Source organism: Eleginops maclovinus, chromosome 18 (assembly GCF_036324505.1).
Source record: "Eleginops maclovinus isolate JMC-PN-2008 ecotype Puerto Natales chromosome 18, JC_Emac_rtc_rv5, whole genome shotgun sequence".
Lineage (NCBI taxonomy): Eukaryota > Metazoa > Chordata > Actinopteri > Perciformes > Eleginopidae > Eleginops > Eleginops maclovinus.
In genome coordinates, this window is record NC_086366.1 from 22,331,388 (window position 1) to 22,357,792 (window position 26,405).

General features: G+C 37.2%; 2 protein-coding genes across 2 annotated transcripts in view; both read left to right on the forward strand.

Annotated features, from left to right (window-relative positions):
• Positions 1-712: 712 nt before the first annotated feature.
• On the forward strand, positions 713-2,465 carry LOC134880361 (transcobalamin-1-like). The gene is made up of 5 exons (XM_063907288.1): positions 713-825; positions 915-1,077; positions 1,497-1,635; positions 1,870-2,003; positions 2,099-2,465. Exons 2-5 carry the CDS (start codon positions 933-935, stop codon positions 2,158-2,160), a joined length of 480 nt encoding a protein of 159 aa, XP_063763358.1. The 5' UTR covers positions 713-825; positions 915-932; the 3' UTR covers positions 2,161-2,465.
• Positions 2,466-9,696: 7,231 nt separating this feature from the next.
• The window catches only part of LOC134880438 (ATP-binding cassette sub-family G member 4-like), a 31,177-nt gene continuing 14,468 nt past the window's right edge, over positions 9,697-26,405 (forward strand). The window contains exons 1-4 of the mRNA XM_063907378.1: positions 9,697-9,904; positions 20,512-20,768; positions 25,006-25,123; positions 25,409-25,541. Of these exons, the coding sequence (XP_063763448.1) occupies positions 20,525-20,768; positions 25,006-25,123; positions 25,409-25,541 (495 nt within the window). The 5' untranslated portion in view covers positions 9,697-9,904; positions 20,512-20,524. The remainder of the gene's footprint in view (positions 9,905-20,511; positions 20,769-25,005; positions 25,124-25,408; positions 25,542-26,405) is intronic.

A 26,405-nucleotide genomic window follows, 5' to 3' on the forward strand; every position in this document is an offset into this window, starting at 1 on the left:
CACCCCAGTGGTAGATACTTTCTTTGTTTCAAACATAACAAATCCACAAAAATAAAGGTTACTCACAGGTTGTGATCCTGAATCAACAAAGTAGGAATTAAGCCATCTTTCTCAAACAGAGGGGGTCTTGTGATAGAAACTCCCTCTGGCGTGACATGTTGTCTTAAATCCAAGGGAAATGCTGCAAAACAGCTCATCGCCAAATCTGAGGTGTCATTTCAATATGCCGTTGCCATGAAACACGATTTTCCAAGACCCCCTCATCTTAATTATATAAATTTTTTTACGGGGAAACCTATACTTCATCCATATTCAATGTAAATATTGTTATATTTTAATGTTATTCTAATTTTTAACATTGTTTTCTTTTATGTATGTATGTTATGTATGTATGTTATGTATGTATGTTTATGTATGCACCAAAAACAGCAAGACAAATTCCTTGTATGAATTAACCTGTTTGGCAATAAACTCATTCTGAGTAAGAACTAATCATAAACTGTTCACACACACACACACACACACACACACACACACACGTGCATATCACTGTGTCTTTAGCAAACAAGGAAGAGATTTTTGTTGGCAGATGACGTGTTACTGTTGCTGAATGTGGCTATTGTTCATTTTTTTTAATGTTGTCTTGTGACAGAACATTTTGAAATGCGTTATGACTCAGCTAGATATCATATATCTGAGGTGTGGTGATTGGTTGCTTCAGTGTAATGTGAGGTGTGGAAGAGAACTATAAATGATGCTGACCAGGAGTCCCTCCATCACAACTAAGCAAGAGCTTCTGCAGAAAGATTCAGAGAACTCAAACAGGTATGTTACAGTAGGGATAGTTTTGAGGTGATAGTGTTTTTGGGAAAAATCGTAACATTTGTAACGATGATATTTGCATTATTTCTCAGGTTTAAACCAGCGTCAGAATGATGACTCCTGCTCTCCTCTCTGTGGCTCTGCTGCTGCTGGTGCTGCTTCCTGGGGCCCCAGCTAGAAGGCGTAAATCTGAAAGTCATTCATCTGAAAGTCATTCAGATGAAATTAGTTCAGCTGAAGTTCAACCACCTCCAAGTAAGAGCTGCAGAAAAAAGAATGCGGCTTGTTTTTATTAAAGGACCTCATCAACATCACTTCTATATTGACAGCAATACAACTTCCTGTCAATATAGAAGTGTGTGCAATACTACAACTCGTAGGCAATATACGTGCAGTTAACACTTTATGACTTTACAATTTGTTAATGTTTCCGGCTCCTTAAATACTTTTATATATTGATTTACTAACCCTAACCCTACTACTTCTTTTTTTTTACCATTGTTAAGTCATTTGTTTTTATTTGCCATAACATGAATTTGCTTTCTTATTTAATACGTAAATCTTTTATCATTCCTTCTTTTTTTTTAATCTGATCTGTACTTCTACTGCAGTTTAAACATCAATCCATTTCCTTGATGTGAGACTTTACTTACTATGACTTCATTTTTTTCCAGATTGTGTAACTCCCTTAAGCCTCCTGGTGTCAGACTCTGTAACCAACACTCCCAATCAGACCTACAGCACGTGTGTGGTTTACAGAGGGATCTTACTGGGTGGGATGAGGAGACTGCAGGAAACAAACAAAAAGTTCCAGTAAGATCATCCCATCAGCTGTGGGCATGAATTGCCCCTTTTAATTTATAACCAGTGGTGGAATGTAAAGTAAAACATCCAGTCAAGTGTTAAGATACAATTTTGAAGCAGTGCAGTACAGTGTTTTGCTTTTTCATACTTCTACTACTTTTCACCATAGCATTTTTTTAAAACTCACCACTGTTTTCTCTGTCAAAAGCCATTCAATTGAGTTATTTCCTGGCTTCCCTGCAGGTTCACCTACACCGAGGATGCCAACTACGGCCCATATCTGCAGAGTGTGAATGATCTAGAAGGCAGTACAGAGGACCGCACTTACTGGGAGCTGCTGGTCAATAAAGGCAACGAAACCATCAGACCTGATGTTGGTGAGTCAAGCTCCTTTTTGTCTTTTTACAGTCAACTTCCTCTGTTTCTTAACGAAAATCTATTTATTATGTATTTATCTTGATTTTGTTTGCAGGTATTGGATGTTACATCCCGAGTGAAAATGACCAAATCATCCTAAATTTTAACAAGTACTAAAGGATCCAGCGCCAATGGAGATCCCCGTGGGATCAAAGCCAGATGTATTTCACACATTCAGATATAAGTAATAGTATCCCTGATGTAAACAAAAGAGGGGTTTGCAAGGCTTTTTGATGATTGTCTCATGGAAATCCACTTTTGCTTAAAATTTCCTGCTTGAATCAGATATTTCCTTGATTTTTCTTCCTATTACTCAGGCACTGTGATTACATAACACTATAACAATACTCACTTAAACATGCTTTGTATGAATCTTTGTGTATCAGGAAACAAACAATAAAATATCCTTCACAGCATTAAAATCAGTGTCAAGAGAACTTTTTCCTTCATTTCCCCTCAAGCACGTACACCATTGTATTGTGTCATTTGGAACTTTAGTATAATTACCAGAAAGGTTCGAGAACGAGGAAAACATCATGCACACGATTGTTGGCATTCATCCTGTTCAACGTTTCATAAACAATATGAAGGCCACCATTTACAGACGGCAACACAATACTGATATATAAGTTTTGGTTAATGTTTGTTTAATAAGGAAACTCTCTTAGTAATCAATAGTGGAACATGAAGCAAGTGGTTCAGCATGTCATATCTGTGGCTACTTGCTGTAAACTTTTGTTAATGTTAAGACTCTTTCTATTTCTTAATGTTCACGTATTATACTGAAAAATGTCTCTGAAGTTTTTTGCTCAAAATAACAAACAGATCATGAATTATACCATGCCATACACCCCCCTGTTACAGCTCTTTCCAGAAGTGCTGATTCTGCGACTGTAGCTTTAAATGTAAATGAGCCGTGCCGAATTTCTATAAAATAGCACATGGTCTTCTTAGACATCCTGCTGAAACCGTTGGCCAAAAATACACAGAAACACAGAGGTGCTGCGGGAGGAGATTCAGGTAAGAGGGTGAGCGGGGCTTACCGTGGTTGGTTGGTTGTTGTAATGCCGTACAACCCAACAGTTACTTCAAAGATGAAATTAACATCACGTATGAACCGAAACCCAACTCACCCATTTTTGGAGCGGCTTTCACATACTTGGATCAGGGGGGAAAGAGAGACAACCTTTTTTTGCTGAAACTTTCTGAGTCTCTAACACACAGGCGAGACATGCAGTTCCGGAAAAAATTAAGAGACCACTCCACATTTTTATTAAATCTTTATCTCTACATGTATGGCAGCCATTCCAGTGTTTGTTGAATTTCAACACACAGAAAAATTGTAGTTGTTCGGCCATAGAAGACACATTTTCTGTTAGGATTACATTTTTCAAGAATGAACATGAAAAGCTCATAATTTTGTCGAAACAAAACTAATCAGTGTTGTTGATACTCTATTTGTTTAGATGATACTGTTCAAGTCATTGTTGGACAATTCAGTTTTACTATTGTCCAAATAACAGTAAAAAAGTCTTTCTTTTTTTCAGACATACAATATTACGAAAATGTAAAACTTATATTGAGCTTTGACAAAAAAGTGTTGTTTACACACTGCCAACTATAAATGTACATAAAACAAATTCAATCCATCATCAAAATACCACAGATAGTACAACCAGCCACACAAAGGTAATTGAAACACGAGGAACAGCTGATGTACTGTGAGTTGTGTAAAGTCAACCTCCAGGGGTGGGTAAGAATAGTATATTCTATATTCTAGGCTTCATTCACTTTTATATATGTAAACAGAAATGCAATCGACACTCAGACAGCAATCTTACTACTGTATGCAGGTAGAATTAGGAACAATTGGACTCCATTGGATTCTGTAAAATGTCATATTGTGTAAATATGTGTAAATGTCACAGAAAAGGCACAAAATAAAAATATGGACCTGAAAATGAGCAGAATATCACTTCTTTAAACTGTTCATGCCATTAAAACTAATCGAAGTGAATTGAAAAGACGTGATAAAGGGACACATCATTAACACATTGATTTACAAAAACACCAGCTCTATAAAACCATGGGAGCACTTCTTTTTGTGACATTCCCAAAGTTAGCTTAGAATCACAATGTTTGTCAACATCATTGAGACAATTGAATGGAATTCCATTTGCGATGCTCATTGTATTAAAGAGTGAGCTGTAAAAAGTTGATAGGCCTTCTGTCAAAGAACTTTGACAGCTGAAACACATTGGATATCATGTATTCAAAACACAATGATAATGTCCGCATTCCCTTTTGTTAATTTCCCTTTGAAAAACATTAAAACCAACACATGGAATGACAACACATAAATATTTTATTAGGATGATATACTGTAAGCATTTTACAAGTTTACATTTTATGTGAGTGATCACCAACAGCTGCTGTGGTCTTGTGTTGCCAGTGGCTGCTGAGTCTTCACCATTTTGAAAATGTCAGTATGATTTGCTCGTTGGCTTTGGGAATGTAACATCCAATGCCTATAAAAATAATGACGCATAAAGTGTATTATAATCTGATTTACAGTAAAATTACATCTTAAAAAAGGGTCGACAGACAGACTTTTGCATACTAGACTTACCAACGTCCGGTGTTATGACTTTTCCATCTGCTGTCTTGACCTGCAGCTTCCAGTAAGTATGTTGTGTATCATTTCCAGCCACCCCATTCACACTCTCCAGGTAGGGGCCAAAGTTTGGATTATCTGAGTAGGTGAACCTGCAGGTCAATAACGGAAGAACAATGGACATATACCAAGTCATATACTTTGAGTGTTGGAAAAAAGTTGCTGCCACTATGAGCAGCCACAGAAGCATTCAGGTTGAACCACAACAACCGCAAATAGGTCTCTGGCAGAGGATCGGTACACCGTCAAGGTTGTTCGAGTTTATTAGAGTTCTTTCGAAAGTTAAGAACTGATTTTATGATCTTACTTAAAGTTTGCATTAGTGTCCATGAGTCGATTCAGCGCACCCAGCAGGATCCCTCTGTCAGCCACATGTGTGCTGAAGGTCAGAGGATCAATGTCGTTTGAGCTGGTCTTCACCACCACATCAATGGGAAGCAGTTTAATACCTGACAAAAAAAAACAATGGAATCAATAAATGCAATTATTTTGGATAAAGTTTTATAAATTGTCCTGAAGCTTACTTTGAGTCAGAGTCCCAGGAATCAGCAGCAGCAGGGCTGCAGAGAGCACGACAGTCATCATCATCATCATGGCTGAGAGTGAGCTCACTGTACTGCACTCACTGTGAGTCGTCACTGTTTATATACTGGAACAGAGTAAACTTCATTTATCAGATTGAAAAAGCTGATTATCGTTTTAGTAGAGCCAACTCAAATGTCACCTTGGAAGTTACGTTATGAAATAAGGTTTGCACTGCAAACTGTGAAATGAACAATGACCTTCAAATATGTTGCCTCATCCGTCAACATGCTCTCCTCATTGCTCAGCAGGTTCACTGTGGGTAACTAAATACAGAGCTGAGAAGGAAGGGAAGAAAAGTCCCCCAAAAATCTGAGATTATGGTCATAGTTTTATATTTTGCTCACAGATTAACAATGAAAAAGCTTAAAATTCAAATTGTTGTTGTTTTTTGTTATAATTAAGAATAACATGGTTTTTCTATTCCAGGTTGTATCAATCTAACCACAATACAGCAAAGTCAGTATTGTCTCTAACAAAAGAAATAATAAATTTGTGTAACTTTAGAGAAAAATTTAGTGTTTTTTTGTAAATGTACAACTTCACTTGTTTTAACAGAATCAGACCTTAGGCAAGGGCAAACAACTTATTTTATTTTATCCTAGGAATACACACATATAACTATAATGACTGTAGTGCAATAGGTTAACATGTGTAAGCATCAAACTGTAACACCATTCAAATTGTTCACTATAAATTCTCCCATCCTGTTGGTGAGGTGCTTTGCCAGCAGAGGTCTCTGTGTACCTCCAGAAGATTTCAGTATCACATAAGAATAGAAGAAGTAATGTTATTGAAGAGACAGTTAATATGCAATGTTTTTCTGTATCAAATAGGTATTGTGGTTGTAGTCTACCAAACTAAGGCTGTTTTTCCAATGCCATTTAAATAGATTATAATAAAAACAAGCTATTATGGGGATTTTTCTATTGAAGCAAGTACCTTCAAGAACCAACATTATCAGTGTGTAATAAACAACTTTTGAATACTTGAACCTTTGCCTGCCCTTTGAAACTCAAGTGGTCTTTCAGGTAAACTCTCTAAATCTGGTGTTCTCTAAGATAAACCAAGTAAACATGTCCTCATAAGTTAAAAGCACTATATCAGATTCAAATAGTTATGAGTGTTTGACTTCATATGGATAAAAGTGCTCACTGTCACACTGACCTGAGACATTTTAAATCTAATATTTAGAAATAAAACTAACTTGGATATTTCTCCAAAAGGTGGTAAAAATGGGTTTTAAATGTGGAGATCCTGTTTATTAAATTAACAGGGAACAACCCCTAATGCAGAACCATCGAGTACAAAGAGGGAGCCAGGAGATATAACCAGACATGTACTACACAAGTTGTAGGATTTGAAGCGACAAGTTTCCCCTTTTACATATAGGAGTTCAAGAAGAATGCTGGGCAATACCAACCACCATTGGGTCAGCAACAGAGGTGGAAGGAGTATTCAGATCTTATACTTAAGTAAAAGTAGAAGTAGAGTGTAGGAATACTCTGTTAAGGTAATGTTAAAATGTTACTCAAGTAAGAGTACAAAAGTATGAGCATCAAAATATACCTAAAGTACCAAAAGTAAAAGTACTCATTATGCAGATTGGCCCATTTCAGAAAAATATCTCTGATATGTTTTATAATTATTGATCAGTAAAGTGTTCTCAGAGCTGGTAAAGGTGCAGCTAGTTTTAATGACTTTGTATTCTGCAGGGTAGCTGCTGAATTTACTCCAGGTGAACTAAAGTCTGATTTAAGTGTTGATTAAATAAATCTAAAGGAGTAAAAGTACACTATTATTCAAGTAATTTCCCTCAAAATTGTACTTAAGTACAGTACTGGAGTGAATCTACTAACTTTACACTACTGCTAATTAACAGGTTATAACTTGTTTGTTTAATTTGAATGTAAAGAGTCTAAAAGACAATAATGCCTGAATAAGCACACATAAAACACTTACCAAAAACTCAATTAGCGTATTTTGTCTGGAATCATGCTGTAGATTTTCAAAACCGACAACTGAATTATAAACTGGAATTGTAATTATGTAGCTTTCAAATGTCATAAGGTATATTGACTTCCCCTTATAATGTTAATACTTTGAACACTGATGTGCCTAAACTACTGTAAGATTGCCCATATTGCACATTGTCTAACACCTTTCAACACTGTGAAGAAAAATCGGGGCATTTTTGCAAAGACCACCCCACAATTCTTAAAATGTGTGTGGTTGTACTGGATCTGTCATTAGAGGTGAAAAAAAGTGTAAACAAGAAACAAGAATCAAAAGAGTACTGATTCTGAACATTAGCGTGATATGTGGCGGATATGAAACATATCTATTAGGGCTGTCAACTTGAACACACGCCATTAGTCTTGAAACCTTAACGCGTTAAAATAAAATATGTATGCAAATGAATCACATTACCAAATTTGGACTGTGAGTGAAAGGCAAAAGAAGTTGAGACAGCTACAGTTCTTTAAAACATTTGAAAAGTTGACTATCAACATATGTGTTAGTGTGAAGAAACATAACCTCTTTCTGGCACTGGGTAGTAGTACATTGTTCCGCAATCTTTCAATAAAACAGCTTTAGCTCCAAAGATCCCTTAAAGGTTTGAGAAAGTTGGCAACACTGACAGCCTGTCCCTCCAAGCCTCCCTCCAAAACCACTCACCCAAAGCAGTGCAAAAATAAACAACGCACAAGGCTATTGTTAGTACTCAGAGCTGTCAGGCTAGAAGCTTTTTTAAAGACACAGAATAAAGATGAGGTGGTCACATTCCAGCCTTGACCATAATTTATCCGTGGTGGTGGAATAAATCAGCTCCTTTTAATTAAGTAAATGCACCAGTACCCAGTGCCAGAAAGAAGTTACGTTTCTTCACACTAACACATATGTTGATAGTCAACTTTTCAAAAGCTTAAACAAATTGGAGCTGTCTCAACTGTCTTTGCCTTTCACTGACAGGCCCAACTTGGTAATGTGATTAATTTGCATACATATTTTAACGCGTTAAGGTTTCAAGATTAATGGCCTGTGTTCAAGTTGACAGCCCTAATACATTTCATAGCTGCCTCATATCACGCTAGCAGAACCGCACAATGCCACATGGTTAACATTATGAAAGGTTTGGTTAGGTAAAGGCTGTCATGATATTGGTTTATGCAAATCATTTTGGTCAGGAGGACTACGACAGGTGTGAAGACGCCTATAGGTGCCAAAATCTAGCTCGCTTACAAAAGCCATAACCCAAACCCCTAAAAAGCGCTCATATGTGTCGCTTTGCAAGTTTCTGGGTGGGAAGACTTGGTTTAGAGTAATCTTACAGTCACACCTTACTGTGTGGGCATTTAACTAGATACACTGAATTCAGACTTTTTACTATCCAGTATGAACCACCATCCATAACAGATGTCACTGTCTTTGGACCAACTCGTCTGAAGTGACCCATCATGTGTTTGACACCAGGTGTGTTCACTAGAGAATTCTTCCCCTCTGGCATGTGTTGGGGAGAGTCAGAGATGGATGACAGACAAGAGGGGGTGAGTAGCAGGGAGAATAGTGTCAATCTATACATTGTATGGTCTGTCATTTTTCAAGTCTGGACATGTCATGTACATATGTAGCGGTAGATTCAGCCTCTGAGATATGCAGTCCTTGTTGACAAGTTGCTGCTTGTTGCCATATTTGTCAGTTCCCCCAAGACTCTGAGGAATTCCACAGTGTCTCCGATTTTCACAGGATGTGTCAGCGCAACATAAACATGATGTTTACATGGGAACATGTGAGCGGAAGGGAAGGTGTCTACTGCTACTTTGCTATAGTTCTGCTGTATCTGCCATCGATGTTTCAGACAATATATTGAATGAATAATACATTAAAAACAAATTAGAATTTCTAAACATGAGCAGTTAAAGGGTTTTCCGATAACACATTTTAATTTGATGGCAGATTTTTCATAGGTTAATAAATTCAAACAAACAATTCAAATGCTATTCATTTTGTGAAACCACTCTTTCTATAAGATCAAGAATGGATCCCAATTGCCCCTTGCTAATCCAGTGACCAATTGACACATTTAATCATTTTAAGTAAATAAATGATTTTATAATGAAGTGTTGTATTTTATTTTTAACATATATTCAAAGTGAATTAATAATAGCAATAATTAATACCATGCCTTAATTTAAGTTAGAATTAGTTTAACTTTGTCCACTTTGCAATATGAATAGGTCGGAAAAAAGCCTCCAGGCTACAGTTCATACGTTATAGTAATGTGGGTTACATAAACATAAGCCTACACCTGTCACCCATGATAAAGATTATAACCTCAGAAATCCACATTTCTACGAAGCAGAGGAGCCTTTTCTTTCCCATGTGACCGGCACTGACAGCCGGGTCTGTACAGTAGCTAAGCGTCCCTCCTCCGTCCATCCTGCTCGGCTCCCCCTCTCCGCTCTGCTCTCGGCTGTGCAGCGATGCTGTAGATGCGGCAGACTGCTGGAGCAAACACTCTGATCCTGAATGCAGCAGCCGTAGAGGATAGCAACATCCTGACAGACACACACCGCGGAGATATTTCATTCTACAGCAGTCAAAGTAAGCTATTCATTCCGCTTTCTTTTTACTTCTCTCTTTGACAAGTATTACTTCTGATATTATGACTCATCTTTCCCTGCTTGTGTCACCGTCCAGGCTGTCCCCTGTCCAGTCAGACAAATATGTCTTATCGTGGGTTCCGTGGGTTCATATGCACATCTGATTGAACTACTTTTCAACACTGAAAAAATAGCGTATTGTTACATAGCACACATGTTAATGTCATAAAGTCTAGTAAAGAGCATCACTCTTGCAATGAAGGCACGTTTAACATCACGTGTAATCTGTGGTATCAAGCCATGGAATTCGAATGTAGTTCAACATGTTTATGCTTAAACTAGGCTATGTTACATTAAACTTTAACTCAATTAACTATATTATTGAGTCAGAAGTGGAAGAAGTACTCAGATATTCTAAGTAAAAGTTGAAATGCAACAGTGAAAAAATACAAGTAAAAGCCCTGCATTTAAAGTCTTACTTAAATAAAAGTGCAAATGTATTGGCATCAAAATGTACTAAATTACCAAAAGTAAAACTAGTAAAGATTACTTGAGTATAATTATTGCTGCTGTACATCACAGCTGGTGAAGGTGGAGGTACTTTAATTAACTTTATATCCTACCGCTGGACATCTTAACCTGTAAGTAAATATCATGGTTGGTTTATTTGTGTGTTGATATATTGTATTAGCTGATAATCCTAATTTGAAAATTAAATAGTAAATCACTTTGTCAAATAATAGTAGTGGAGTAAAATGTGCAATATTGTGTTCCAAATTGTAGTGGAGTAGAAGTATAAAGAAGCATAAAATAAACAATCCACAGATATTTTCTTGCTAATAGAATAAATTGGCCATCCTGAATTAGCTTCCAACACTTACTTTGATTTGTAATACAAAAACTGAGTAGTCATTTCTATTGTTTGAATCATAAATTGACTCCAATTCATTTAATTAATGTTTAAAAGCCATTTTTGTTCAAATTAACTATGTTTTACCATGTATGACCACTGATATAGTACTAGTGGGTAAAGTAGAAAATGGCAAGGTTTACAAAAAAGTGCACTCAATGTAATAAAGAAGAAAGTGACAGTTTAAATACAAATAGTGAATGAAAAAAAGCATAGGTACTGAATGTTGTTGTAATATGACTTAAAATAAAGATGATGAAAAGGAGAAAGATTCAATTAAACAGAAGTCCTGAAATAAAGTAATGCCAGTTCAAGTCTATCATGAAACCTGACCGATACCGACCAATACTGATATGCAAGATTTTACAAAACAAAAAATAAATATGTTTTCAGCTGTGGTACATTTTCTTTACAGAATCGACAGCAATTAGCTCTTTTGAAACTGTTGCGAAAATGGTGACACTGTTGCAAACATATTTTCACCAGCAAGACTTAAGGAACAAAAAGATTAGCACTAACAGCATTTCCAGCTTTTTCTCTATTTATGCCTTTATCACTTATGGATTATTCAGTTGAGGTAGTTTACTGTGTATTATTATTTTGCAGAAAGACAATCATTCCCCCTCTTTACTTCTACTTCTGTATCTTGAGAAGAAGTGCTGTTTTAGTCGTCTGTATGCTGTGGTTCTCTCTTGGAATGTTCAGCTTCAGATTGTAAGGTCTTTTTTTCTGTCAAAGCCTCTTCAGTGATTAGACCTCATTCTTATAAATTCATGGGAGACCAAGACTGTTACCCTACTTCCCTTGGTCTTAGTATTCTTATGTTCAGCCCTCCATTGTTATGTAAGAACCACCAGTATTACTCAGAGGCTGATGTCCTCTGGCAGAAGTATTAGAGGGTTAAAGAGGCTGAAGCAACCATGTGTAGCTTACTGTTGGAATAACTATAATTTTTAAGTTCAATACTTAATCTTAGACAAGACTTGCAGCAGTCCATAACTAATGGATCAGCATATTTAAAGATACTTTTTACATCTGCCTTCAACCTACACAGAACATAAATTACACAGTTGTGTCCCTATCATATGTATATGACTGTGGGAATTTACTAAGTTTGATAAATAAAGCAAAGTATAACCAAAGTGGAAATTACGTAAACTTTATAATGAACACATCAGGGCTGTAATAACACATGAGAATCAAATCTTTTCTACAAATGACAAAACAATTTTAATTACCATAAGAAAGGCACAAAGTGGTTGGTACTGTAAATAGTTACAGCATTAAAAAAGGGAGAGCATGTCTTCTGGTATTCCTGAAAGTCACCTTAGGAAAAAATGGATTAAAGAGCTTAAACCGCAAAAGATGACCAGGACAGTCTCCAGTAGCAATGTTTCTACTAAGGACCTCAGCTTCAACACAACTTACACTTACATTTGTAGACACACATTCAGTTCTCACTGGACAACAGTCTTATTCAATTGTGTCAAAGTATAACAGTGGAATCTTTGAAAAGATGAATATTCCCACAAAGAAGAGATACTTGTCCTTTTTTGCAGATGGCATCTAAGATTGAATTCTAAGATTTCTGCCTTTTCTACTTCAGTTTGTCCAAGAAACCTCCTGGTTTCTGATTCTTATTTATGTCTCCAATAGCAGCTTCGTAATGAGTTAGTGTTGTATGGTGAATTTTACTTTGTAAAACATGTTGCTTACTTCAAAGACCTTGTTTTAGAGACCTTTGATAGTAGTTTCACACACTATACTTAGCCCTGAGGGTATGACCCCAGTCTTCCAGAGCACTTAAATGCAATCCTACAGCAGATACTAGATTTTGAGACTTTTCCCATTCACCATGGGGAATATGAGATATCAACTGTGGCTGGAAGCACTAGCAGAGCAGTGCTTTCCCTGATATGTTTCATCCCCCAAAACAAACAGTTAAGATTACTTAGATAAATAATGGTCATGAACAAACACTTTGGGATATCCTTATGAAACATAACCTTTACAACTAAATTGCTGTCGCAGTAATTTACAATAATGTTCAAGTATTAATCTAATATAAGTCTGGACAGTAACAGAATTCCTGCTATCAAACCACTGATATCTGATTGCAAAGATGAAAGACATTGAAAGACATTCGTAAGAAAGGTGGATTGTTAACCCTACTGTTCACCTTTGACATTCTTCGTCTGTGTGTTATTGTTGGACATTTTAAAATGTGGCTGGCTTAAGCCCCTTCCAGATACAATGCGACAAGAGCACTTGTGCGCTGTGAAATCCATTATTTACAATGTCATGCGTTGAGCAAGGCACAGACACAGCACGCTGCTTGGCAGGCTCGAAGCCAAGAATACCTGGAATGCCAATAGAAACAATGCGGCCTAAAGGCACGGCAGAAAAAGTAAAAGCGTTTGTGTGTGCGTGTCTGAATTACCTGAACTCTACAACCCAAATTTGCACTTGTATTGCCCTGAAACACATTTCCAGTCAAGTCATATCTGGTGTGTTTAATCAGGTAGCTGTTTGTTCACAAAGTGCTGCTTTGATTTAACATCATTATTTTGCTCTGCTCTTTCTTTAACTTGTGGCGAGACTATTTCAAACCATGTTGTGTCTGAAAGGACTTTAAGTCTTGACGGAAAAGTACGACATTTGGGAAATGCTCTTGTTCACTCTTGTGCTGAGAGTTAGATAAAAAGATGGATACCATTTTAATACTTGGAAAATATATTGTAATTACTAGCAGAGAGCTAGCAGTGAATTCCAGGAATCTTGGCTTATCTTCACCATGAGAATGCCAGTAGGTTTCAGAGACATAATCTGAAGTTACATGCTGAAACTCGCAATTACTTGTTAAAAGCAACTCTTTTAAAAAGTCTGTATGTAATGCAGATTAAACCAACCAGATGTAACATGGTAATGAAGGAACTTTTTAAAACTCTGAGACAGGCTTGTGGATTTCCTTTGATACTAATCTTTACACTAAATCTTTTAGTGTAAAGATTAGTGAGTTATTCCAACCAGTCATTTGGCATGATTTCGTATCATCTCTTTGATGTCTCCATTTAGCCCCTGAGCAACAGACCACTTAATTTGATTCTAATCAACCTTTAATCCAGTTGTATTTGGGGCATCAAGTCTGATTTAAATGTAACATTTGTTCTGTAGATAATCGGAAGCGGTATGATCTCAGGTCGTTGAGTTCTCTGCCTCTCCACTCTCCCCTCGTCAGACCTTGTCTCTCGTCTTGAACAGTGCAGTCCCATCCAGGTTGACTCGTGACATGTTGGCATACGTAACATGACTCTCGGTTTCCCTGCCTCCCTCTTATCTGGACCATTTGACAGCAAGAAAAGACTTTTCCTTGGCTTATCTCTCCTTGCTGTAGGTGAAAGGTGTCTCCTGGGAGGTGTGATGTGGAGGGCAAGTGAAGGAGCAGTCAATTCCCATACATTAGCTTGGCTTGGTGCTTGGTAGTGTACCTGAGTCTGCAGATTTGTTCCCAAGCTGGCAACTCTTAGCCCCTCCTGCTCTGAGCAGATCAAGGTTAGAAAAAAAAAAAAGATTTAATCCCCAATGGGATTAAGAACCTCATGAGTGATTAAATGAGACTTCGTTTTTCAAAAACGACAAATTACTGTACCACCTCAAACTTGGGAACCGTTTCTTACAGTGGTCTGCGCTGAACAAAGAAGATTAGACGTATCTCCATTTCGGTGATTGGTAATGACCTTGCGATCACAGGGGAGATTGCATATTTCTGCTTCTTAAAGTCCTGCCAACACAATGGAAACAGATGCTGTCTGACATTGATTATACCTAAGATATCTTTTCCCAGGAAACGTATATTAATTTCCACTGAAGCTGTAGTAATAATGAATATCACCAGTAAAGGTGTTCAGCACGAGTACCACCCAGCCTTCTGACTCTAAAGCATCATCAGGGTCACTGACAACATAAGTAGCTTTTAGATTGGGAGAACTTCTTAAAAGTTACACTTATCAGTTCATCTGTTATATACTGCACTTGTTGCAATGGTTCAAACATACTGGAAACCAATACATTCACAGAAAAAGTCATAATGAGGTTCAGAAAATGTAAAAGGGATACAATCATGATGTAGTTATTCTGTTGGTAATAACCATATAGTGCACATAGTTGGTATGCAAATATTGTTATTACTTTCCTCAAAGATAATCTTTTATATTAATTCATCTACTGTCCTTATTCACGGGTTGTCAAATAGGCACACTTTTTGTCATGGCTCTAACGATGCACAAGGCATCCACGTGAATCCAATATAAACCCATCAGCAGCAGTAGAAGATGCTCACAACTACTGCTCCGTTAGTTAGAGGTCGTTGTAAAAACAAAGACAAGGTCACATATTGTAACTAGTGCTATAAATTCATAGAAAAAATATGGTATAATAATCACAAAAATGATCTGTGATTTATCAAGCACAGGATAAAGTACTAATATTTACTTATATTGTATTTAGTGGGTTGATGTATAAAGAACTGGTAAGAGAACCAGGGTGTTTTACTTTATTATAGCATGATTTCTGAATTATTGGCATGAAGTTCGACAATCTTCCAAAACTTAGCTAAAGCATGGACGCGCTAAGCTTTCCGGATTAATAATCACATTAATGTTCAATGTCCTAATTTGAATGCAAACCCCAATATTTTTCTTAACCCTAATCAAGCACTTTTATTAAAATTCACAACACGCAATGGAGAGTCAGTTTGACGTTTAGAGCTATTCAGCTCATTACAACGTGATGTCAAAAAGGTCTGAGCAATGCTTTGTATGGAGAAGGTGTGGAATGAGAACTGGGTGATGTACTGTATCATTTGGATTTGAAATAGTACATTATGTCCGACCAACAATCCAGAACCCAAAAACGACACTTTATTTATCTTCATTGTCGGATTAATTACAGGTAGTCTGATTGATGATGTCTTTCGTAAGAGAGGTGCGTATAAGAAGGATCCAAATTATTATGTCTTTGTTATGGTTTTAACTAACCAGTTAACTGTTAATTCTCTTTGGTGGAATGGCATAAAATAACATATCTTTCCATAGTTGAAGAATAATCAGTGAAGAACCTGCAGATGTAGAGCTAGAACCTACTATGGTACTCTGGACATTTGTTGATTAATTGCCAGAAAAAATAAAATGAACATGTACATTTGATTACAAGAACTTCCAACATATTTGAATAGTTTGTTATAACTTGTTTTTCCAAACATATTTTGGGGGTAACGAGGCAGGGTAAATTGATGTTATTTAGGGATTTGAACATTTTCCAAAACTCTTATGCATTGCCAGAGGTATTTGCAAGCAAGAACAAGTAAAATTCTGACTTGGCTTTTTCATGCTTGAGTTATTTATTCCGTTGGTGCCTGAAATTCTGTCAGTCTGTCAGATGATTTGTGGTTTTGTATTTTTTTAGGGCTTTGGAAATGTTTGGGGAGAATCAAATTGATAGATTAGTAATTTCCGAAAAATTAACTGTTATGTCTTTTTAACAGTGCACAGATTTCTGAGGAAATGATACATTATATATTCATACTAAACGCAATACCAAAAGGATTCATTACTGAAATAACTATTTGAAAAATCAAAGGAAAAATATTCAGGATCAGTTTCATAATAAAGTTGTATTTAAAGAAAATCTGTGATTTTAGCTTCTTTAGTGTAAATATTTGTCTTATTTTATTTATCAGAATCTTTCGGTTTTTGACTGTGACTGGGATTTTTAATTAGCATGTTTTACAGTTTTATGACAATTTATAAACCAAACAATTACGGATAAATGTTGGAAATAATTGTTAGTTGCAAACCTAATTGTATGTCGTCGCCATAAAATATCTCCAAATATTTTACTGTAAATATAATAAATATATATATTTAATCTTTTTTCCTAGGAGCTACTTTGTACGATTTATGCTTGTACATGTTTTGAGATCCCAAAGCCCTTGGTTAAGGTTTTCAGAAAGACTGTCATCTTGCTTTTATATTAAAAATGTCAAAGGTGACTTGGAGTAGGAAACAGGATGCCCATTCTGGTCCCTGTTAAAGATGCGAAACCAACCGTCCACTACGGACGCTACAATGGTCCAAAACACTTCCATCAGGAGATACCCAATGCATTTTCAAACGCAAATGAAGAAACACCTTCACCAGCTTGACAACACATGTGCAGCATTTAGTCAGCTTTGACCAAGTTGAAGAAACATGGCCATCGTTTTCTAAAGCGGTGCATAAACAAAAAACTGCAAATACAGTGCGCTGCATATAAAAAAAGCTTCAAGCAGCTCAAAGCGCAACAGAAACAGAAACGTTTTATTGGCCCTATTTTAACAATGTGATCACATGATTCCTTCGTATATTATTGCAGATCTGCTGTAAGATAGCTAGCTAACATAGCTAACCTAGTCATTTCAAATATTATACAATTATGAAACAGTCCCAGCTCTGTACATCAATTTTGGTCCCAGATTCTGTTGCATTTTGAGCTTCTTGTAGCGTTTTTTATTTTAAGCTTTTGTATTTGCAACGTTTCATTTTTGCAGTGCTTTTAGTAACTGCCAAAGTTGGTGAATGTGTTTCAAAGGCTGTGCTTTTGTTGTAAGGTTGTTGAACATATTTCTTCATTTGCATGTGTTTAAGCACATTACACTTTTATACATTGGAAAGTACAGCGCGCATCTCCTTATGGAAGTGCTTTGGTCGAGGTAGCGCGTTTACACCGTACATTTCAATGCAGTATACAAACATCACATTACATAATATACCAAAGAAAATATACTAAATGAATGTAATCCATGCAGTCATAGTGAGCTGTCTGTTCTTAAACAAGGCGGTAGGGTTTCTAATTGGTCACAAATACTCTTTCATACACACACACACACACACACACACACACACACACACACACACACACACACACACACACATACAGGAACACACAGCCTATTGAGACATGCTGTTACTCATCACTGTCTGCATCATCAGCACTATATAGACAAGAGGAAACAGCACTCCGTCTCTTCTCCCTGCCCTCTTAATCTGTAGACCTGTCTGTGTACAGTGAAGCACTGGAGAGGCTTAAGAACAGTGACTGTTTGTTAGAAAACAAATGTAAAGAGTTAAATAATAATAATAATATATGATACTATTATTATTTGCACAGATGCTAGCCGGTGGATCTGTCTTTGTGAAAGGATACATTTTGAAATATTTGTCATTATCTGCTTGTATCTGTTGTCCTGTAGCCACACAGATGCTAAAACTGTGGCTAGTGTTTTCAAAAAGTAGAACACCACTCAGCATTTTCACAAGCCGCATTCAATACAAATCTTTAATAGCGTTAATCAAATAGTGCATATTGTCTGATTACATTTGACTATGGTGTGCTACGATTTACTTGACAAAGGCATAAGGAGTAACTTTTTCGTTGTTTATCTGGTTCAGGGGTGTGAGAGTTGAATTGAAAAAAATAAACCTTAACTCACAAAAGGACCGCTCCTATCCCGTTTGACTTTTTGCAAGGAAAACAAATATTGCTTGCCTTCACTATCAGTGGTTTATTCATCATAAATAACAAGAAAATGTCTTGGCCTGCAACCTACCTCGGGCTATTTATTATGGCCAGAGATTATTTTTGAAATGTTTTGTGTGCCGTGAGACCATTTTCCTCTTAAAAGCTGTTTTAATAAACCAATCCCCAAACACAGCCTAATTCTATCAACACTTGGCTGTCGGGCAACTGCAAATGCCGAGCCCTGGATGACAGTATTCTTAATTAACCCTATCATGCTTTCTGGGGTTTTCCCTCTCCTGTAGTGTGTTTATATTGTTTATTTGCATGTAAATGGTTTGCAAAGACACAAATCCCAAAGTTCCCTCCAGAGGGAGTTTGTTTCCCCCCGGCCTGAAATGCTTCCATTGGACTCCTTTGTTTACTTCCTGAACATAGTGGCATCACTATGTAACACTCGCACTTCTATTGGTGAGCACTTTGACCCATTGTACCTGGTAGACTAGGGGCGGGACATCTCTAAGCAGTTGACCAATCAAGACAGAGCCGGCCAGCTAACCAATCAGAGCAGACTGGGCTCTGGTTTCAGACAGAGGGTGAAAGAGGTGCTGCAGAACAGACAGTATGAGAAACATAAAGAGCTTTTTAACATTAAAGCATGGAGACATGTCCCAGTAGAGACACAACATACAAATATGAACCTGAAGATGACCATGATATGTTCTTAAGATAACGTTTGTGTTATAAGATGCTGTATGCTTCTAACTACCTTAATGAATCTGTTTACTGTTTTCCTCTTGCTCACCTTACTTTAACCTGTCCCAGCAAACAGCGCAAACTTTTGTGTATCAATAAATCCCCTCATTATGTGGTTTGTTTGCATTCTCTGCAGCGTTACGATCTGTCTACACATGTACGCTGTATAAAAATGAAATGCCATAGGCGCCTTTTTATTGGTAAGCCTGCACTTTGCAGAATTTGCCAGCTTCGCATTTTCAGGCCCATTCATTCATAAAAATAGATTATTATTTTTTTGTTGGTTGAAAACTAAATACTGCTTCTGAAGTTTTGTTTGTTTTTATGTCATTTGTATGTGAGATTGTGTGGCATCATGTGTATAGTGGTAATGTTTTGTTTGTGATAAGGACACCCCTTCACTCAAGCTTATAAATATGAAAATCAACCCTTAACATTTTATCATAGCCTTCCTGGCAATGAAATAAAAAATACAAGCCTTTCATTTATGAACATTTCAATTAAGACATGTTATTCAGAAGCAAGACATAAAGGTCTAAGATATACTGTAGCTTTGCTTGTCCTGACATGTATCACAGTGGATTTGCCTCTACAACCAGTTCATTTATGATCAGTCCAAACAAATCCTGCGGTTTATCCCATTACCTCATTTTGCTTCCTTGGTTACCTAATTTGTGTCCTTTCCTTGCGTCTTAACTCAACCCTCTTAACACGGGAGGAAGAGAAGTGATGAAAGAACAATCCCTAGTTTGTAAATTTGATTTCCTCATTCACTTAAATGTGATTTTGTTAAATGTATGTTGATTGGGCTTGACTGAAAGTTAAATCATATTTTTTTATTGAAAATAACTAATATTTTTATTTATGGTCAGAAATGTATAATTTTGGCTCTGTACTTACGTTTCAAATTCTTAATATTTATAATACAATAATAATTAATAATTGGTGGCCTTATGAATCTGTCATGTTATTACAATTGGTTTTATTAAGATGCACTTTTCCATTAGATGTTGTACATCTTTGAAATGGTCTCTATGCTCTTGTCTTCACATTTGTTTAATTTATACCTCAGAAAACTAAAAACATGACGAGACTGACGGTCATGATCAATCCATACATTATTTAAAGTATAATCACACACTTGTAAATGTTTTATAGGAGGATCTTCTCAAACATCAAAGAGGTTTCTGTGTTTTACTAAGTTCAAGCAACATTTTTTGACTTTGATCATCTACAGTCCAGAATACGCACAGTTTCAAGACTAATGACCTCAAAAAATCCTTGCATGGCACCAGATCCCCAGTTTCAGATGTAAAATTAGACAGCAGATACTGAAGCATGACTTTCTTTTCCTGATTTTACCTTCTTACTCTACTTCCCTCCCACAGTCAGACAACCAGCATGGACAATAAGGCGTTGGAACCCGACTCTGTGAGTATCCCCATGGAAGAAGCCATTGTGTGTAATGGAGGTGGCCAGCCTCAGCAGCAGCAGGAAGCGTCCATACTGACCCAACTGAAGAAGGTTGAGAACCAGATCACTGAAGCACAGCGTTTCTCCCACCTACCCAAACGCTCGGCTGTGGACCTGGAGTTCAACAACGTTTCCTACACCATCCGGGAGGGACCATGCTGGAGGAGGAGAGGTAACACACATCCGTACAGTCTTAACACACACTGCTTGTTAAGTCAGTAAAGTCCATGTGAACCAGTCTGTAGTAGGGATGTTCAAAAACAGTTGGGCAGTCATTTCAGTTGCGTAATAACAATAATGGGGGCAGACCTAGAATAAATAGACAAAGAGTTACAAGACCTGAGTGAATCGGAAACACATCCAGTTTCTCAAATTGTGTATTGTTGTTATATTTGTTGTAATTTGTGTACTATTGTTGTTACAAGTGCATGAGTGCTTCCTAATGCATTGAACTATGAGTTGGACCTGGATGTTAGAATCATAGCAGTCAAAAAGTTCATTAAAGAACGCTGCAAACTTCGCACACTCAACGATTTTGAAGTTAAACAACCAGCCTCAAGTGCATTATCTCCAACAAACAAAGCAGCGCTCATGTATACAATTAAACACTGTTTTCGTTCACTTTTAACTAACGTACCATTATACTGGTGTCAATAAGACACCGCTGTTAATTTTATAGGCAGTCTGTAATGGTTTGGTTCCACAAACTAGCTAGCTATCACAGCTACAGTGCCCTCACTGCTGTTAGCTAGCAACCCCCTGCTGGAACACAAGGCTTTCAAAATAGAGTGGCTTTTGTGGTCCAGCAATATCAATTTGATCTTCTTTACTAAATATCACTTTTAAAGTTGAGCGCTTCTATACTTAAGTTCAAATGTATGTGGGAAATGCTTGGTGTTTTTTGGTCAGAGATTGTTCTATGTTCACAGTTAGTTGTGTTCTGGATCAGACAGGGCAAGTCTCACATATCAGTTTTAAAAATCTCTGATAAGGAAGTGATAGCTCAGTGCCAGCATCTTACTTCTCCTTAGCCACTTCACCTTGCTGTTCTCTGCAAGTGGAATCCAGAGTGAGATATTCTTGTGACTGGACACATTTCTCTTTCTCGTCCTCGCTCTGTTTCTTCTTTTGACTGACTGATCATGGCCTCCAGCAGTGAGTGCTGACCTGGTGCTTACAGTTAATGTTGCAAACCCTTATCTTAATGGATCTTCTTTTGCCCAGATCATTTCCCCACACAGACAGATTGTTTTTGACTCACTGTCCTACCCAAAACCAATCAATGTCCATGGATTTCAGGCGGAATCACTGGATACTTAAAAATGCAGGGATATACAGTAATATATAAACGTAGCATTGCACATGCTCCCATTGAGCATTTTTAATCAACACAGATCAAAGTCATGTACATGAGTCTTCTGCTAATTGGATGGTTTAAGTACATACCGTATCTGAACATCAAGTCCTCTGAGCAGAGAAAAGATAATTGATGATCACAAACTCTAAGGTTAGCACACCCATCTCTAAAATGTGCAGAGTAGGATATGTTAAAGCAGGATAGTTCATAATCCTTTTTATATGCAAGGGAAAATGTACCACTTTTTATGTGGATATTCAATCAGTGCTGATGGTAAATGTAATCGATTTAAAGAGGAACTATTGTGCTTTTTCAGGTTTTCCCTTTCCTATAGTGTGTTACTGGTTTTTGTGCATGTAAATGGTCTGCAAAGGCTAAACTATCCTTCAGAGGTTACACCTTGATTGGACTCCTGTGTTTCCTTCTTTAATATTCACATCACTATGTAACACTCACACTTCTTTGATAGCGCTCCAACACATTTTATGTGATAGGCTAAGGGTCAGGTGAAAAGAGGGGCTGCAGCACAGGCAGGATGAGAAAAATAAGCACTTTTTGAACATTAAAGCAAACATGTCATAGTACAGGAACAAAATATACAAGTATGAACCGGAAAATCAGCATTATAGGGCCCCTTGAAGAAAATAGTGAATGTTAAACCCAGTGGTTGAACATTCACTACGGACCTTAACCATTAACTTTACAAATCTTTATTATATTGTTTAAGAAGGAAGAAAACAAAGAACTGCAAGGTAAATACTGACTGTAAATAAATAACACAAAGATTTCCCCTTTGGTTGATGGGTTGCTCAGTTTGAGTCTTTGATTGCATGTGTGACTTGTGTTTAATCTTAGGTCGCTCTGTGGCCGTGTTTGCACAGCCACAGTACAGAACGTGTCACAGCAGAAGGAAGCAGTCATTCAGGTTCTCTGTGTTGTACTCTGGCTTTCCTTCAATTTATTTATCTCATTTTTGAGTACATTTATACCAGCAGCACCGAAGAAAGGGAGTCTCTTTGAGATTGAGATTTTACAAATATACTTGTTTTTCTGTACCTCTTAGGTATGTTACAATCTATCATTAATAAAATGAAAAATCTATTGGAATTTGGCCAAAATGTTATCATTTTCTGGTTTAACTAGGCATTAAAACAATTGTAAGAATTGGCCTTGTTATTTACTTTACGATTTTTTATACCTGTACAGTAAATACATGCACAGAGTGGCACTTGGTTTCCAGTGCAAGTCTCAGAATGGTAGTGCCCAGTGTTCCTTCCGTGGCGCCCTTGATCAAGACACCAAATCCCCTCTCATCCCTTAAAGTAGCTGCCCACTGCTCCTTATACTAGCATGGGTTTAATGCAAGGACTCAATTTCAGTGTGTGTGCAGTGCTGTGTATGTGTGCAACAAAGTTGATTCAATTTGAAATCCCCCATTTTCCATTAACGTTGGCGCTCCCTTCTAGGAAATGAGCCATTGATTTTGTGTGCATTGGTTTACTGTTTAATAAAATATTCATTAGGAGGATAACCCAAAGTGATTCCAAATGAAGCGTTTGGGGGGCTCAGGAGCTTGCCTTGGAACCAGACACATCTACGAGCTCATGTTTTATTTGCTCTGGCAGATGTATCTGGTCCCTGTCCACTTTGGAAAGATTTCCAGAAATTGAGATCTGAGTTGCCAATCAGAAGCCTTTATCCACAAATAGAAAATCTTAAAACACTCAAGTTTTACTACAGACAGCTAAATAAATGACAGCTTTTTACATTTAAACACATTTTTTAAAGAGGACATATTTTGCTCATTCTAAGGTTGATATTTGTATTTTGTGCCGCTATACTGTGACATGTCTCCATGCTTTAATGTTCAGAAAGCTCTTTATTTTTCTCATACTGCCTGTGCTGCAGCACATGTTTTCATTCTCTGTCTGAAACCATTTGTTGTGGTTGGTCAAACGCTTAGAGATGTGTCTGAAAAGTCCCACCCCTTAGCTTATCACGTTCAATGTGTAGAAACGCTGGCCAATAGAAGCTTAAGTTTTAGATGAGAGAGAGAAAACTTCTTTGGGATTTTAGCATTTGCACACTGTTTACATGCATGGAAACCAATTTAACACACTATAAGAAAGGGAACATTGGAAAAACCATAATAGGTCCCCTTAAAGAAAAGGGGGTTGCTAACTCACCTTAAGACCTGTTTTAAAAACAGTGTTTTTCTGTAGTGAGAGTTGTGTTTATGAGCAGCTTATAGTTTCAACAACATCAGCGTTGTTCTCTGTACAGATACTGCTTCTCTCTGAGGTTGTAAATAATCTCTTGCTGATGCAGGTGAGTGCTCAGTGTTAATGCTGTTAGTATAAAGTGCATCATCGTTGTACGGCTGATATTGTGGTCCTGAAAAGTACTTTTTTTATAGATCTATGATCACAAACTCATATTGTGCCTTCAGGAGAGCAGATTTGAGGCACCATAACATTATAAAGCTGATTTTAACAGCTTGATGGGAAAATGTTGAACACAATCAGAAGAGTGGGTGTGTGTCTGGGAAGCTGCTGAGGGTGTCCTTGTTGCGATAGCAACTTTTATTGGTTGATTTGTTTTCATCAATACAATAACACCCTCCCCAAGTGCATAGGAAATAAGCAAATGGACAAGACTTATTATAGTCAACATTGTGTTACTGTAATAGTAAGTACTAGGTAAAAACAGATGTTTCAAGTGCTCAATCCCAATTGGCAGCACATATCTGCATCTTTGAAAAAACCTGTCTCCATAAACGTTATTGTTTTATACAGACAGGTTTTCTAAAATAATAGCAAATAATCCCAATATATCGCTCGCTTAGAAAATTGCAATATAGTGAATTGTAACCCCTAGCATGAATAATACCGTATCACCACATTCTTACCAATACATTTCCAGTGTGTATCATGGCCCGCACTATAATGCTGACTTGTTGATGTTGTTGAATGATGTGATACTTTGCTTCTTATTGTTAATATAGCCATGATGAAGTGATCAGTACCATTAACGCCCCCTTTGTTGTTCTCAGGTTACAAAGCCTTACTGAAGTGCTTGTCTGGAAAGTTCTGCAGTCGGGAGCTGATAGGAATCATGGGGCCCTCTGGAGCCGGGAAGTCCACCTTAATGAATATTCTGGCTGGATACAGGTGAGTGTGCCAAAATTGTATTTAAATATAGAGTAAGAGTAGTACTGTTGTTATCTCTTTCTAAATATAACGTGACAAAGTTGCTTGTTTAGAAAAGCAATTTGTAGACAAAATGATCACAGTTAAGAGTTAGCTTTCATCTCAGTAACACATTTACGGCACAGATACTGCAATACTAGGCTTGACAGTGCATGAGAACGTGCCTGTGTTTCTGTGTATAACTTTAGTAGGCCTCGCCTTTGAACTGTCCAGTGTGTGTGTGTGTGTCTCCTTCCTGCCTTCCAGGGAAACAGGGATGAAGGGTCAGATCCTGGTAAATGGGAAACCCAGGGACCTGAGGAAATTCAGGAAAATGTCCTGCTACATCATGCAGGAAGACATGCTGCTGCCACACCTCACTGCACGAGAGGCCATGATGGTGAGCTGTTTCTGACTGCTTATTTCAAAGCAACGACAATTTAAAGTCATCCTTCGTGTTAATCGTTTTATTATCTTTTACATTTGGTCTGATCCTGTGATGAAAAGGTTGATAGTTATTTTCTGAGCTTCTCAAATAATAGTTGTGTAGCCCAGTTATTCCCTAGTTTAATCAGGGAAGGGCCCTGAGTTTGTTAACTCAATAAATCTAATTTACAACAAAGAATACATAAGGTAATGTTGTCTTATTTCTCTTTCGTTATCCTGTTTATATTTGATCAATGTACCGTTGGTTTTATCTTGAGTCCCTTTAAGCACCTTTAAATAATGTAACTTTACTAGTCACTTACCTTAAACACATTTGTTTAAATACCACTATTAACAGAAATCACCACATATCACACTGGAATCAGTTTAAGAAATAGAGATCTCAATTATTTACTGCATACTTGTGAACAAACAACATGAAATATACAGTCAGAATGTGCCTTCAATAATGTCAGATTAATAATCCCTTTACCTGGAAATTATTATAATATCAAACTAGTTCAGGTCACCTTTGTATCAATTTCACTTAACTCAGTGGGCCATTCATTCACACACACACACACACACACACACACACACACACACACACACACACACACACACACACACACACAAGCCGGCAAATAACATGAAATAAAACCCCTCACGTTGAAGGCCTGATGTGATGCTTGAGAGCGTTGAAAGTCAAAACTATTTGTCCTCTTCACTCAAATGAGCAATAAACCCAAAGCGAAACCTGAACATCTGCAACTCCAAACTGCAACTGCACCGATCCCTCAGTCTCAGATGGCGATCAACGGCGGCGGGAAGGTGTCCA